Raw genomic sequence first — 17,129 nt, forward strand, 5'->3', positions numbered from 1 at the left:
GTACCATCCGGATTTTCGCTACGCAACGCTTGAAAAAGCGTTGCGTAGCGAAAATCCGGATGGTACCCAGGCTACCAAAGTGCGGCCTGTCAAACCTACAAGGCAGCCAAACTCCCCTGGCAAATATTCTCCTATATATAGCCAGCGTAGTTAGTCAGGTAGAGACAACATTTTTGGTATAGAAGCCTAAGTAAATGAGCTATTGGGTGTGATACACAGTAGCCATAGCGACAAAGGAAGCCGCATTTACTAGTATATCTAAACTGTTGATAAATTTATAATACGTAGTACATGATACATATAAATAAAAGTCTTCCTCAGTCGCTAGGCGCCACTTAGGTGTGTCACATCACATGACCTTCAAGAAGATCACACCTGGACATCGTCCTTGTCATAATTAACGTTATCGCGGTAAAAACTTCATGTATCTTCACAAACGCGTAACATTCGTAAAGAAATAATCTAATATCATATGAACCACACCTAACTACCATAGACCCACCCTTCCTTCAAGACAAGACACGTACTAGTAGTTGTACGCCGTAAAATAAATTATTTATACGTGCGCCAAATTTAAATATTTGGGTGTCATTTTCAGGTATTTTCACAACTCGAAACTTGTGACAACTTACTAATAGTGTGACCTACCACACTGACAGGCTGTCAAAGTAACAAAAATGTTTGTGAAATCTTAATTGGAACCACCAGAAGGTACAAAAAGGTAAATATTTAACTTCTTGGAAATGCGGAACCACCAAGGCATCACGAAAGAGAAGCTAGGTCACGTAGACTTCTAAGTAACTTACCGGCTTTTCGCCGTACAGAAACGATCAGAAACTTGGCCAGTGCCTCCAGGCAAGTGAGATGTCCCCCTCCCCTTGGCCCAACGTTGTTTCCTGTTTCAAAGCGGTACAGAAAGTTGACAAAACTGAAGAGAACCTCCGCATTCCTGCACACAAATTTCACAACACACGCGCCGGTGAGGATGACCTTTTAGATGAGGTCATGACACCACATTACAACGCTAAAGTCTGAGTAATCATTCTAGCATCTATCGTCTTTAAAATAGCTATTATATCCATTTTATATAGTAAAAAAATACACTAAAATTGTATTGCACAACAAAAGTCAGGTTTAGTCAGTTAGGTAGGTATGTTGGGTAAAAGAATTCTTTTTTAATATTCGCGGTTGTTTGCCTTCAATGCTGCTTTCCCGTACGTCATCCAAATACATCGCTTTCATTGGATGAATTTTGGTCACGAAATCTTATTGACCAATCAGCAGTGCAGTAGAGTTGAACAACCGGATATCGTAACGACTGGACGGATTTGGCGGTAGGTTTGAAATGTTGTCGTAATTTCTCTCCAATTTTCCGCCAAAGTTTCGCTGTATGAACTCTCGTTATATCATAAGATTGTATTTATTACCAGCTTGGGTTGTTCTGTAGGTGGTCATTTGCCGGTAGTTGAAGAAATAGGGAGGTTTCTCGTCTGTCATACTCAGATTCATAACGTAGCTACCGAGTGTCTTTCTCTACTTCCAAAATAATCTTCGGCAAAGCTACACTCTCAGTCTTTGGAGTCTTCTAACTGATTAGTGTATCATTTCACGGTCTTCGTAGGTGTGAACAGGAAACATGCAGAAACCTAGAATGAACGCTCAAAAAGGAATCTGAATGCTTTGTTAGTTGACAAAAATAACTAGTACGTTACCGCCACCTGGCGTTTCTGCAGTGAAGTGTAATTTGTAATACACGTAATACATTTACAAACTTGGACAAGTGTACAACTACAGTACATGTATTACGAAAAACAGAAACCTTTAATCTACTTATTTACTTTCTCCACTTGCACAAGCAAGTTTATCTGTGCCTGTATGAAACATTATTCAGAATGCAAAAGTTTAGATTCTCATAGTCATACTCAAGTTACCATGATTATTGATGAAAACAACCCTTTCCCTTCTGAATCATTCTCGAATATTTATCTTAAAACAGATTTTTAAACATGGCTGAAGCTGGCAGCATGAAGAAGGAGTCTATCATGCAGGAGAAGATGGACATTGTGAGTGAGATGATCACCATGCTGGCTGCCGGGGAGCAGGCAGAGGAGCTGGAGCGAGTCACCGAGGTCTGGGCTAAAATCAACCAGCTGAGGGAGGAACAGCAGGAAGATGTCAAGAAAACCATACAAGGTACAAAACATTGAATTCTGATCGACCATAATGGTCAGCAATGCCAGTTAATGAGCATGGCTCGAAATTCCTTTTTGGGAATAGATGCACTCAGTGCACTGGTGCACCCAACGTTAAAAAGTTGGGTGTACAGAAAAATTTTTGGGTGCACCGTATAAAATAAAATAAGTAGAATGTCACCAAAAACAAATTATTTCTAAAGAAAAGCACTATAACAATTATTTTATTATTTTTCTGACACGTAATGTTAAGAATATGCACATATACTGATATACAATTGTCATCTTTACATATGTAAACCTTCTGTACTGTAAAATATCACTTCTGTACTCCTGACAGGGAACATAGCTTTACCATCATCAAATTATCTATTTTTAGCCCCCTCCTTGCACTTGCTGCCACTGAAACTAGATTTTCCTCAAATGTGAAATTTTGCTACCATTAAATAAAAGACAAAGTGAATTACAGTATCCAATGGAGAACATTATACTCACTTGGTTATACCTTCAACAAGTGCCATACTAGTATAGTCTACTTTGTAAGCTCAACAGTAACATCAACATGTCTCTTGTCTTGTGAAGCACTATTGGCTGTGAGTGAGGAAGAAGAGCAGAAGGTGAAGAGCATCAGCCAATCAGAGGAAGGATACCAACGGAAAGAGGCTGAGCTGGAGGCTGAGAAATCCCAGGCTGAAAAACAGAGACAACAGGCTGAACAGGGCGTTCAATATCCTTTTATGGGCATTGTCCAGGTCATACTAGGTTAATGTATGGGTATGAATCTCAAAATATAATAATAAAGGATTATACTAAGATGGTAAGTTAGGATTGACATGGATTGATGATCATTATCTGAGCAGTCTGAGTGAAAAAAAGTAGTGAAGTTTGATTTGATTTGATTTGATTTATTGAAATTGTATTGTAACAAAACAGTACACGTGGGACACAGGCAGCTGTTGTTGGTGTTGTGTCCCACACATAAAAAAACAAATACAGGACAGACAATAGTCACAATGTGACAATACTCAATTTCACTTCAGTTATGTTAGGAAAGTCATGAAAAGTGCCTTTCTCAAGGGACAAGGGCACAAGATCGATTGTGAGGAAAATTGTTTTCCCAAAGTTGAGCCCCATTATAGCAGTCAGAAATTAGAACCCAAAACTTCAGTTCTGAAATCTGATTCTTTACCTGGACACAGTTTAGGACATGGAAGATGTATGATGAAACTTCAAAACTTTTTTCACACAGTGACACACCTCCTTGCAGACAATAAGTCTGAATTGGTACTGGTAGGTATTTACAACGATAAGATAAAAGTGCTAAGGAGTTAGATCATGATGTTTACCTTAACTTACTCCCACATCCCTCATGGGGAAGGTAGAAAAACTGAAAGAAGAACAGGCGGCAGTGAGCAGGCAGAAGGAAACTGTCAAACAGAACACCACAGAGGCTCTTCCTGATGTCAGGTAAGGGGTATTTTTTGTTTATCCAGCTCTAAGTTACATTTCTACATGTGGAAGGCAGTGCAGTACTGATCAACACATTAGCCCTAGACTAGAGGCAAATGTCAGATGTACTCTTTGTAGTTTTTAAAAACCATGTCAGACATGACCTAGTATGGGTTTTCAAATGGGTTTTCAATGTCTGCTGACTGCATTTCAACAGAATGAAAGAATCTATGCCATACTTATCTTTCCATAAAATCATGACTGTCGTGTGTTAACATTTATGGTTTGATTTTTCTCAGGTACCTCGCTACACTGTACTCCAATGTGACCAAACTGAAATGGGACTTCACCGGTGGACCAGATGATATCAAAGGATGTATCCTTTTTCATGAATAATTTTTTAGATATTGATAAACATTAAACATTTGTATACAACTTGATCTTCTTGTTTTTATAACAACACTGATGTAACTAGAAAGGTGACATTTGCAAAGCAAATGCATAATGTTTACCTCCCATATGGTCTGTTAATTCTTACTCAAACACATCCACATGTATGGTGACAGGAGTCTAAATCCCTCCTGCTATAAAATTGCAACATGATGTAACCCAACACCAGTTACCATGGTGACAGATGTCTTGTTGAGGTCATTGACCTTATTGGTTTGAAGATTTTAGAAGAGGAGAAGGAGGAAACAGAGGAAAAACAATATGTTTTCCTTCAGTAAACATAATTACCAGTACAATTTTGGTACCAGAACAAGATAGCTCAAAGTGTTTTAGAATTTTACATGGTAAATGTACTTTATGCTGTGGCCAGTATGACCCTTAACCTTTGCCCTCAGTTGTGACCTGTAAGTCGGACGTGAAGCCCTTCTCTCTCAACTCCAAGCAGAACTCCAAGTTCTTCGTGGCCAACTACCTCTGGGACCTCATGGACGAGAGCTTCGACTGAACACTACAGACTTCTTACAGAAATTAGTCTTGTAAATATTTACAAAGCCAGAGAAGTTAGATAGATCAGAATTCTGTCTTGTGTAAGATTTGCTTTATTAACAAGAAGACAGTTTTTGTATCTATGTTAGAGACTTAGACTTCATCACTCAAACTGATAATTTGGATATGTAGTAAGAATTAAGATAATGCAGAGAGTCAAGAGTTAGAGACATAGGACATAGAAAGACATATATAGAGACATACCAGACCTTCCATATTGCAGTGTTTTGAACCATATACTACCTGTAAATACAATGCACTAAACTGTTAGAAACTGAATCCTCTGTATAACTGCCAATATGTACTACATGTAGTTGTATCAAGGTTTTTAGCAAAAAGAACATAATTCAGATTAAGAAGCAATGGATTGTATTTTATCTCACTTTGAAGTTCTGAAATATGTGTCTTGATAAACTTAGTCACGGATGGAAAAAATTTTGTCTGGTGTTATGTATGTCAAAGATCAAAGGTTAGCTATGCTCAATTAAGTTGATGTCTTTCATGCCATTTTCTTTTGTACTCAATTCAGACCACCTGTTCTACACATAGTCTTTGCCAGGCCCCTCCCAACACTAAATTAAGTTTGGAAATTGCCAAATTAGAGGAAATTGCACAAATTTGACAGTGATTGTCCACGTGGGATGAATTGAGGCATTTCTCTAGTTTATTCCTCTGATCTTGCATGTCATTTTCTTTTTTACTCAGTTCCAACAACCAGTTCTACATGTCTTTGCCAGGCCCCTCCCAACACTGAATAAAGTTTGGAAATTGCAAAATAAGAGGGAATTGCACAAATTTGACCATAATTAGCCTCGTGGGGCAAATTCAGGCATTTCTCTTGCTAATTTAGTCCTTAGTTTTGGAAATTCATTCAACTAGTTTTGACCAATTATTGCAATTATAAGAGGCGGGTCTGGTGGACAAGGCACTTACTGTATAGTTAGGCCATGTTGATGTGATTATATGGATGACATCCTCGTGCGCATGAATTTTTGGCTGTTTAAAAAAAATGAATTTTCAACCATACTGTAAATCAGTTGTTCCCATACTTTGAACACCCTTAAAGAGCAAATGATAGATTTATATTTTTGATGCGTCTAGACAAACCCTGTATCACAAACATGATCTGTTCCCACATTTTCCATTGTACAAAAAAAGCGAGATGTTGACCATTCTGTATTATAATTGCCACAACAGTTGCAAAATGAGCAAATATATACCATGAGTTGAAAAAAACTGGAAAACGATAGCAATGTCGTAGAAAACCAAAATTAAACGAAAAAGACGAAAATGTACTAGTAAAGAAACGAATTTGAAGACTAGATTAATATTATTCGCCAAACCATACTCTTTGTCATTTGTTCAACCTTCAAAACCACGCAGATTTCATAATGAAAGCAACTTTTCTTGCCAAACTTTTTTTTATTCGCACGCTCGCATCAGTTTTGGGGTTCCCAGAGGATGTCAACCATCTAATCAAATCAACATGGCCTAATTCAAATACGTAAACTAAAATAAAGTAATTTCCATGCATTAACAGACACTCCGTCCCGCCCAATCTTGTAATAGTACACCCCTGCCCAAACCAATATAAGCCAGGCGACCTCGAAAACTATTCAGTAGTGGAACAGGTTTATCTGTCTACGACGACACCATTTGACAACACCAAAAGGACGACTGAGAACCCAGGCGACAAACATGTCGAAGGTAAGGTTTAGCTTTTCACTATCATAATAGTTGGGTACGTCAAGGAGGTTTAAATAAACCTCCTTAGGTACATCATGGATTTCTACCTCCATGGGTACATGTAGTCTCTACCAGGCTTCTGGGGGCGGCTGGAAAGAGTAAAAATAGAGAGATAGTGTGCCAGAGAAGGTTGGTTGGCTGGAGAGAATACTTAGTAGTTTGCCGCACCTGGCATGCTATCTCTCTATTTGGTCGATTTCTACTCTTTCCAGCCGCCTCCCGAAGCCTGGTAGACTCTAGGGTACATGCACACTCTTAAAGTCAAGTGAAAGTCAACGCACAACGATTGTCACGGGTACAATGCATGGCAATTAAAGTCAGTACTAGTTGGTATGAGTCTATCATAATGCTACATATGGTCAACGGTTACTGTGTCTGACAGAGTGTTATAAATGGTGATGAACGTTACGTTAGGTATCACCAAAGTCATGAAATAAGCCTACATTTCGTCCATACAAGTCAATTTAATTCTGTAAGACTCAGTTTAAAGTCACCCAATGCAATTTTAGGGAGGCAAATAGGTTAATATCAGGCAGCTTTCCTCATCCAGAATATTTTGTGTTTCGCCACCCTAAAATTGCATTGGATGCAAAATTTTTGTGTACTTTGACCAAGGAGGTTATACTTATAGGGGATGTGAAAAGCTATAACCTAATGTTTATCTCACTATTAAGCAGACAAGTCTAACTCACGATTTCGTTTGTGGTGCACAGTTAAGAAAAGTGGAAATGGACAGATACGTATACTGGACTTGTAAAATGTTTCCCTGTCACAAAATGCACCATAGATTTACTAACAAGATTTTACTGGCGCAACACGCCCGCTTCACCTGCATTTCAGGAAAGTCGGACCGTTTCGGCCCATGGACATTTCGACACGAAATCCAGGACGTTTCGGCCTCATGCCGTGGACGTTTCGTTCCCAATGCAGGCATAAGATCCCAAATCGGCTCCGTCAGTTTTCTAACACATTATGTTACATAGTTATTTAACCCTTGTCCGTATTCGCGGCTGCATTCACCCTTGCTGCCTCGATTTACAAGTGCTACTGTATATATCTAAAAATATGTGTTCGCCAAACAAAACGATTGTTCGAATAATCGGTATATATTTGTAATATCATACATATATTCATTTGATAACTCAGCCGTTGTCGACGATGCAAATCAATGGAGGGGCCGGTTATGCTAATTGAACCAGCTCATTTCGAGATGTTGTCTGTTCAGTATAAACTAATTAACTAAATTGCCGCTGCTCAATTATGGTATAGCCCCTCCCACGGAATGATTGGCAAATAGGAGCAAAATTTTCATTGCCTTTGGAATTAAAGGCTAACAAAATTGTTATCCCTTGCAAACATCTAAAATGTTATGAATTTATTATCAACCATTTCTTAACTCAGAAGTAAAGAAAAGTAATATTTGTATGGTATGGTGACGATTTGTTTTGATTTTTTTTCATTCACTGTACTTTGTTGCCAGCACCTTTGCCAATATTGTACTTTACGAAGGCCCACAACGACACTTTCATACACCTCTTTCGCGGCCCTTCTACACCGCGCTACCAAGGCCGCGGAAGAGGTGTATGGAAGGTATAGCCCTTTAATGGCAGCGCGGTGTGGCAGGGTCGCGGAAGAGGTGTATGGAAGTGTCGTTGTGGGCCTTCGTAGTACATATGAACTGCGCTTAGCCGTCATGGGCATGAATGTTCAAGTAGACATCATTGGCATTGTCAATATATTCCTTTATTTTGCGACTGCAGGAAAAGTTTGAGCGTACCAAGCCCCATGTGAACGTTGGAACCATCGGCCATGTAGATCACGGGAAAACAACGCTCACTGCGGCCATATCCACAACAAGTAAGATCTTTAGGATCACACAAGAATGAATGAATAAATGAATGATCATATGAATGAATGAATGGTTTATTTGGTCATGTTGATCGAGTCAAAAGTACATCGCTGCCATAGGCTGAATTGAGTACTTCTTTTACATATTTAAAAACATTACCGCTAATCTTATGTTAATTTATTAAAATGTGAAGAAATGAAAACGAAGAGTCTATTTTTCACCATGTCATACTCTGTGTGTTTAGTCACTTGTTCCACCTTCATGACCACATGTAAGATGTTACCTTTTTGCCAATCTTTTTTTTATTTGGACCCTCGCATCAGTTTTGGGGTTCCCAGAGGATGTCACCTATATAATCAAATCAACATGGCGTAAGGGGGCGTAAAAGTTTTTTTTTTAGTTACTAGTAACTATTTTATTGCAAATTCGTGCCCGAGGGCTAATTGCAGGAAGAGAAGAAATATATGGTATAAAAAAACAGACAATTGGTACACATAGAACTACTGATAACTACTGTACTAAGAAACTACTAGTAAAAACTACTGGATTTGACTTCTTTGAAGACAGAGGAAGACAAAGGATCCCACTTTTTTCTGTAATTTGTGGGTTTTCGGATGTTAAGAGGAAAGTAGCTTTGGGTAGAATTTGGAGGCTATGTCAAAGAGTACATTTCGTTCATTGCTATCTATGAAATATAGTCACGGTTGCTGACAGACATTTTCGTTTCATCTAGTTGCTAAAGTCTATGGCGGCGAGGCGACGAGCTTCGATTCCATCGATAATGCACCGGAAGAAAAAGAACAAGGAATCTCCATCTATACAGCACATGTGGAGTACGCCTCTCCAACCAGGCATTACTCACATTTGGACTGCCCAGGACACGCAGACTACGTCAAGGTAATAAATAGTTGTTTTATTGACAATTCATGCCTGAGGGCTAATTGCAAGATAGTACAGAAGAAACATTGTGTGTAAGAACAGGTAATTGATACACAGAGAACTTCTGTTAACTCCTAAAAACTACTTGCTTTGGCTTAAATTTTTTCAAGACAGAGGAAGACAAAAGATCCCACTTTTTCTGTTACGTCCCTGTCACATTCATACGTCATACTACAGATTTACGTTACGACAGCATAGTTAACACATACTTATCTAGCATTGAATGTTTCGCACAGAATTTAACTGTGTGATGCACACTGTTAATGCACACACACACACACACACACACACACACACAAACACACATACACAGACACACACACACACACATACAAACACACATACAAACACACACACACACACACACACACACACACATATATATATATATATATGAGATAGAGAGATATAGAGAGAGATGGATAGATAGATAGATAGATAGATAGATAGATAGATAGATAGATAGATAGATAGATAGATAGATAGATAGATAGGTAGATAGATAGATAGATAGATAGATAGATAGATAGATAGAAAGTTAATACAACACACATACACACACATACATGAATTATGGTGTGTATTCTGGTGTTACCTGCTTGCACATGATATGCTTTATCTTGAATATGCTATCAAAAGACGTATGGTTGACCGTGTATTACTGAACACCGTACCCCATTCTGTTTACGTAGAACATGATCACAGGCGCAGCGCGGATGGACGGAGCTATCCTGACTGTGTCAGCTGCTGACGGACCCATGCCACAGACCAGAGAACACATTCTACTGGCCAGACAGGTGAGTGAAAACAGACCCTTTAGTTACTGGAAAGGTAACATTTGCAATTGCAAAGCAAATGCATAATGCGCCAAAAAATAGTTACTCAAGCAACTGGATATGATTTTGAAAACGTCAGACGTTTCAGCTAGTATCCACTAGCTTTCGTCAGTGACTGAGGGGAAAGCAGGTTTATAAGCACAACCTATTGATTGATATGCAAATAAAGTGAAGACAAATTTTTGGAAGTCAAAAAGGAACAAAAGTCAGACAAGTCAAGACAAGATGATGCAAATTAGTCTGAAGCTCCTGTTATACAGAACAGGAGCTTGAGTAACTATTTTTTGGCGTATCGTATTACCTGGATGTCTAACCTTCATCGACGTAAATGCATAATGTTTACTTCGCATGTGGTCTGCTCTGTTAATACTTACATTCAAATACTAAATATATGGTCAGACAGGAGTATAGATCCCTCCTACTGTAAAATTGTAACATTATGTAACCCAACACCAGTTCCCATGGTGACAGACGCCAACAAATCAGGCCATTGACCAGATCAGAGGTTAGTGTTTGGAGAAGAAGAAGAGGAGGAAACGTAACAAAAACAATATGTTTTCCTTCGGTAAACACTAATAATTGCTTAAGACTCCAATATTCGCAGAGGGAAAACACCTTGCTTTTGCTCTGTTTGTTCTTCCTCTTCTTCTTCTTCTCCAAACAAATGAGGTCAATGACCAGAACCAGACGTCTGTCACCATGGTAACTACCACGGTTGGGTTACATCATGTTGCAATTCTATAGCAGGAGGGATTTAGTCTCCTGTCACCATATCTATGAATGTATTTGAGTGAGAATTAACAGAGCAGACCAAATGCGGAGGTAAATATTATGCTGCTTTATGCATTTGCTTTGCAAATGTTGCCTTTCTGATCAATTTAGGTGTAAGCTATAATCAAAATCACCAAAAGTTCATTGAAACAAATAACAAGTTTAATCTTTAATGCAGGTTGGCGTTCCGTACATAGTTGTGTTCATGAACAAATGTGACATGGTGGACGATGAGGAACTACTGGAACTGGTGGAGATGGAAGTTCGGGAACTTCTGAGCAAGTATGACTTCCCTGGAGACGATCTTCCGGTCATAAAAGGATCTGCCCTGGGGGCCCTTAATGTAAGTCAGACAATGGGAAAATCACAGCCTTTGTTCCTACGTTTATGTAATCTCCAAGCAGATCTTTCGATGGCAGCAAAGACAATACCATTGGATACTGTCTGGTCAATGGCTACTGTCTGGCCAATGCGTCCTGCCTGGCCAGTTTGAGACTGTCTTTGCTAGCCTCTACCAGGCTTCGGGAGGCGGCTGAAAAGAGTAGAAATCGGCCAAATAGAGTGATAACATGCCATGGGAGTTTGTCTGCTGGGAGGCAACATTTTGCCGCACCCGGGCCTCCCGAAGCCTGGCCTGGCCATAGAGGCTATGTCTTTGCGGCCACCGAAAGATCTGCTCGGAGATTACGTTTATGTACAATTTCCTTTCCAAGTTATGAAACCAGGTAGTTATCGTAGCCGTTACTGTATGTGCTGCTAATGTATTTCAATTGCATGAAATTGTGCATGTCGTTTAAACTAGCCTCCTTCGCAGTCTTGTTGGGCGTCGGCGTTATTTTTTCTGTGAGCGACGCGAGTAATATGCCGCCGAGAGGGACGATTTGCTGCCGAGGGAGTTTTTACCGTGGAGAGAAGGATTCGCGTTGTTCGCGCTCCGCGGCAAAAACTCCCTTGGCAGCAAATCGTCCCTCTCGGCCGCACATTACTCACGACGCCCAACAAGACTGCGAAGGAGGCTAGTGTTTCACAAGTATCATACACTGGACGGAATTTCGTCCATATATATCTATCCTCTACCGGCATTGCCATTGATACATGGTGTATATGTTCAGACCCTCGGGAGGTACGAATACCATTATGATAGTGCCCTGAAAGCAACATGAATACGTTTGTCTCCATACACTACTATATGGATATCTATACTATAGGGCGAGGAAAAATGGGAGGCCAAGATCGTTGAGCTGGTGGAGGCTCTTGACTCCTACATCCCTGAACCTGAGCGGGCGGTGGACATGCCCTTCCTGATGCCGATAGAGGATGTCTTCTCCATTCAAGGTAAGTTTTTATGTTGAATTCATTATGTGAAACGAGTAAAAGTAATGGCGAATCTGTTACTGACAAGTTGTTTGTATATCAATCATATACACATGTATACCGGACACGAAAAGAGGATTTTGTATGATCTGATTTATTGAATTTGTAATGATACAATACACGTAAGACACAGACAGTTGAAACAAATACAGGGTAAACAATACTAATTTTTATCGTGAGAAACGTCGTGTAAAGTGCCTTTCCCAAGGGCACAAGATCGGTGGCATGTGACCAGGACTCGAACCCGGGACCCCATGGTTCCGAGTCGAGCACTTCACGCGACCCCCGGTGACTGACAAGATGTAGGACAGATATAGATGCCAGACTCTGGAAACAAGGTATTTTGATGTTACAGGTCGCGGTACAGTGGTGACGGGCAGGATTGAACGAGGGATTCTCAACGTTGGAGACGAAGTAGCAATAGTCGGTATCAAAGATACAACTACAACGACGTGCACAGGTTGGTAAAGGAACAATTACATTCACTTGTAACTACAGCCTACAATGGAAAAAAATATGTATATTTTGTGCTATCGAGTTGCATGGGTTCGACTCAGAATAATATTTAGATCCAAACATATATGGCAATATGGCAGCAAGGCAGTCAGGAAACTATAGATATTGCCGTTTTTCTTTTTCGCTTTATCTTCTCAAACCATTCCCTAATTAGCTTATTTCTCCGAATTTTCTCACATTTTGGATAAACATTAAAAACGTTATATTGTATACCATGTAATGAGTTTCGATATTTTGAGAGTGCTGACACGGCACTGAGGTTGTTCCACTAACAGTCTTCTAAATGTCGTCCTTGTCGACGTCACCGAAGATACATGTCACATTGTTCTGCTTACTTATTAAGGCCCCATTCCCACTAGGTTGAAATTGTCCGGATCGAGCCGAATTGATTCGCTTTGATCCGGCTTCCATCCGGCTTGATCCAGAATCGAAGCCGGATCAAAGCGAATCAATTCGACTCGATCCGGACAATTTTATCCTAGTGGGAATGGGGCCTATTAAAGTGAACTTAATTATTGTTTGCAGGTGTTGAAATGTTCCGGAAACTGTTGGACGAAGGCAGGGCCGGTGAAAATGTCGGTGCCCTGCTGAGAGGCACGAAGAGGGACGAGGTGGAAAGAGGCCAGGTGCTGGCCAAGCCTGGCAGCATCACTCCTCACACCAAGTTCGAAGCTGAGGTTGGTTTCATTTCGTTTATTTATCTAATGGCATCCAGTGCAGTTTTAGGGTTTGGAAACCCAAGTTTTCAAAACCAATATTCTAGTCATTTATCTACATACTGAGTTGAAACCGGTACATCATCCTAATGTATATTGACCCCCATGGAGCAAAAATTACCAAAATTCTGACAGAAAATGGTTACTGGAAGGGTCCTTGGCTGATTTTTAGGGTACCTGTGTTCTGTGTTGGTAGTTACATGTTTAAAGTTAAAACCTTTGATCAAAAGTTTGGATCAAAGGTTTTAAGGATGATGTCTTGAATCTCTGTTGTTGTCTGTGTACTTGCAGGTGTATGTCTTGAGTAAAGATGAAGGCGGTCGCCATACGCCATTTTTCAAGGGCTATCGACCACAGTTCTATTTCCGGACGACGGACATAACAGGAGACATTGAGCTTCCCGAAGGAGTGGTGAGTTGTACAAACATAAGCTACCATATCCACATCTCAGCAAATGACATTTCGCCTTAGCCTCCACCAGGCTTCTAGCCTGGTATCCAGTCTGATTCGTGGTCGGGACCGCAAGAGCTCTGGTCCGCCCGCCTCACATAAGCTTCCCGGTGTGTATTTCACGAGAGATTAATTAGCCCTCGTGTTGGGGGGAAACCAAATCCCCGAGCATACTGTCTCTGATTAGAGTAACACTCCTACCGGGACGGTCTGTTGCACTAGGCGGGGGAAGCTCTTAGAGGCCCCGAAGACACAACCTGCCTAAACACCCCAATACCCCCAATCACGATCAGACTGGATACCAGGCTTCAGGAGGCGGCTGGAAAGAGTAGAAATCGGCCAAATAGGGAGATGACATGCTGAGGGAGTTGGTTCGCGCGCAGAGAACAGTTCTCTAAGCGCGGACCAGTTCCTTCAGCATATTATCTCTCTATTTGGCCGATTTCTACTCTTTCTAGCCACCTCCCGAAGCCTGGTAGAGGCTAGCCTCCTGTGCAGGCCCCGCGGCGGTGGGGAATGGAGTTTTTAACGCGTTATTTTAATATAGCCGGCCATTCTACATAGCCGCCGAGAGAAGGTTGCTTTCCGCCTACGGGAAAGCACAGGCTAGTACATAGCGACTATTACGACAAGCCGGCACAAGCTGGTCTTTTGCGGCATTCATTCATTTATTCATTTATTTATTAATTTATGATTCGGTACTAAACTCATTGCGCGGAAGGATGTTATACATGAAATCATATCAGTGTGTTGATGTTTGTTTACTCTTCTTGTTTCCCACAGGAAATGGTGATGCCGGGTGACAACATCAAGATAACAGTAGAGCTGATCGCTCCCATTGCCATGGACGAGGGCCTGCGGTTTGCCATGCGCGAAGGCGGACGAACAGTCGGTGCCGGGGTGGTCTCTAAAATATTTGATTAGAAGGCAAGTTTCAGTTTCAGTTTATTTCGTTACAAAATGTAACAATACAAATACAAGAAAATATAAATGAAATGTAACAGTGCAGGGAGGTCGAAAGCATAAAATGCTTATGCCTCCCTTCATAACGTGATTAACAATTCAAATAAATCGGATAAATAAGAAATAACTACGGTAACGGGTAAATGAAACAAAACAATAAAATACAATACGATACAATACTATCTACAATAATGAAAAGTAGTAATGAAAGTAGTAAACAAGGAAACATAAACAAAAATTAGAAATTTGTGGGGTTATTTATGAAAGCTACTTTTAGTATGATTTTTGAAAATGGTGAAGGAGGGACTAATTTGTAAAGTTCTACTTAGGTTGTTCCAAATTGTTGGGCCCCCGTACGTGATTTTAAATTGACGTAGCAAGGTAATTTTATAGCTAAGATATCAAACTTCACCATAACTTCTGTTCCTTTTCTGTGTCTGTTGTTTATTTGCTTCATATACACATGTACAAGGATGTTCTTTACAGAGTGAATAAGTTTATCTGTTTGTTGAATGTGTTGAATCCTTAATATGCCCCTCTGTTTCGCTTATAAATAGCTAAAAAATAACAGTAGACGCCATTTAACTACACAACGGTTAATTGTAAATGTTATTTTTGAGCCATTTGTAAGCGAAACAGATGGACATATTTAGTATTGAAAACATTCAACAAACAGATAAACTTATTCACGAAAAAGAATATGTACTTAGACATGTCACTTAAAATATAAAGATAATGCGTGCATTTAAAAAATTAATGTGATAGTAAGAATACAAAGATAAAGTGCTGTTATTCCTTACATCAGTTTTTATTGGAATGAAAGCTCATCTGTGTTGGTAGAATCCATAGTTATAGAGTTCAAGCTTTGTTCCAACACAAGAAGGGAACTCACCATAAAATTTTGGTCGATCTCGTCAACCTTCGTCAGATGACTCTCAGGAAGTCAGTTTTTATTATAATAACTTCATTTCTGTTGTTCTAATTTTTCAGGACTAAGGGGTAAACAGAGGACTTCCTCCGGCCGGTAGCTGCCTCGACTACCAGCTGTTTTGATCCCAGAGACTAGTAGTAAAGTGGAGTGCTGCCAAAGACTTCATACGAATTTTACGAAATTCATACGAATGTTACGGAATTCAGACGAATTTTACGGAACCCAAACGAATTTTAAGTATATACGATTCGTTTCAAGGAAATATATGAATTTTACAAAATATGCGCGATCCATTACAAGGGAACATACGAATTTTACAGAATACATACGATCCATTACTCGAAAACGCACGATCCTTACAAATTTGGTAATCCAGGCGCAGTCACGAAATTAGTAAGGATCGTATGTTTCCGAGTCGCATGTATTCCGTAAAATTCGAATGTTTCTGGTAATGAATCGTACGTAGTTCGAAAAAATTCGTATGAATTCTTTGGCACACCTGAAGTAGGGTGGCGGGTTAGTGCTGGGTCATGGATGCTTCCTATAAAGATACCAGTTGTGCCATGAGCTTGTTCTTTACTACTGTATCATCACCGTAAGTCAAGTTTTTGCTGAAAGCTTTATTGTTCCTGGATATAATGAATGAACTTTATTGCTGGAAGATTGTACATGTATGACAGTAAATGAACAATGCTACAAGGCTAATCTTTTCTACTATTTTAACTACAAAATATTACAGTATACGACTTACAATATAGTCATGAATGGATGTATACAGAATGGTACAGTGTGTCATATTACTGACAATAGCATGTACTAATCAAACGGTTTCTGTGGTTTCTATTATTGATTAAAACAAATAATCATTAAACAGTTGTGTCATGTCTTGTATATTATGAATTAATATTATTTGTATTTTTGCTCTTAAGTACAAGTACAAATTTAGACAGTCAAAAGGGGGTCATGTATTGAAACTATAAAGCAAAACTCAGCGAATATTTGTTACCTTTTTTCATTCATTCACACAGCGCGGTAAGACAATATTGTACATTATGGCTATCCCCGCTTACCGGATGCATTTTGCATATTTAATCTACTCAATAGAAGTCAGGAAAATCATCGGGGAGCCAAAAACAGCTGCAGCTTAGATCGTCTTTTGTGTTTACAAAACATTTGCGCATCGTCATCCTTTATACATACCAGCTGTCGTTGTTGGCCTTCAGGTTAAAACAAACGGAAATATAGAAGAATTAAGTCCTTAGACAAACAGTAATTTCAAAGGCAGCTGCAGATCAGGTAGTATTATCTGCTTTGGGCTACATAATATCGCCCTTTTAAAGTGTATTCATATGTCAACTTTCACCTGCCCTTGTGTGCTTGGCATGGTTATGAAGATTATGA

General features: G+C 39.7%; 2 protein-coding genes across 2 annotated transcripts; both read left to right on the forward strand.

Moving 5' to 3' along the window:
- Positions 1-804: 804 nt before the first annotated feature.
- LOC109467281 (kinetochore protein spc24-like) lies at positions 805-4,975 on the forward strand (the record flags this gene model as incomplete). Its single annotated transcript, XM_019765224.1, has 7 exons — positions 805-866; positions 1,795-1,799; positions 2,017-2,193; positions 2,775-2,919; positions 3,555-3,659; positions 3,941-4,017; positions 4,487-4,975. Coding segments are annotated over 7 exons (681 nt in total), but the record flags the coding sequence as incomplete, so codon positions are not given.
- A 1,254-nt stretch (positions 4,976-6,229) lies between these two features.
- Positions 6,230-16,581, forward strand: LOC109467444 (elongation factor Tu). The gene is made up of 11 exons (XM_019765426.1): positions 6,230-6,344; positions 8,144-8,240; positions 8,966-9,129; positions 9,864-9,968; positions 10,957-11,121; positions 11,987-12,113; positions 12,508-12,612; positions 13,194-13,345; positions 13,676-13,795; positions 14,618-14,761; positions 15,788-16,581. The coding sequence occupies exons 1-10, from the start codon at positions 6,336-6,338 to the stop codon at positions 14,756-14,758; spliced, it is 1,185 nt and encodes a 394-aa protein (XP_019620985.1). The 5' UTR covers positions 6,230-6,335; the 3' UTR covers positions 14,759-14,761; positions 15,788-16,581.
- Positions 16,582-17,129: the final 548 nt, after the last annotated feature.

Source organism: Branchiostoma belcheri, unplaced genomic scaffold, assembly GCF_001625305.1.
Source record: "Branchiostoma belcheri isolate BF01 breed outbred unplaced genomic scaffold, Haploidv18h27 scaffold18, whole genome shotgun sequence".
In the NCBI taxonomy this organism is placed as follows: Eukaryota; Metazoa; Chordata; class Leptocardii; order Amphioxiformes; family Branchiostomatidae; genus Branchiostoma; species Branchiostoma belcheri.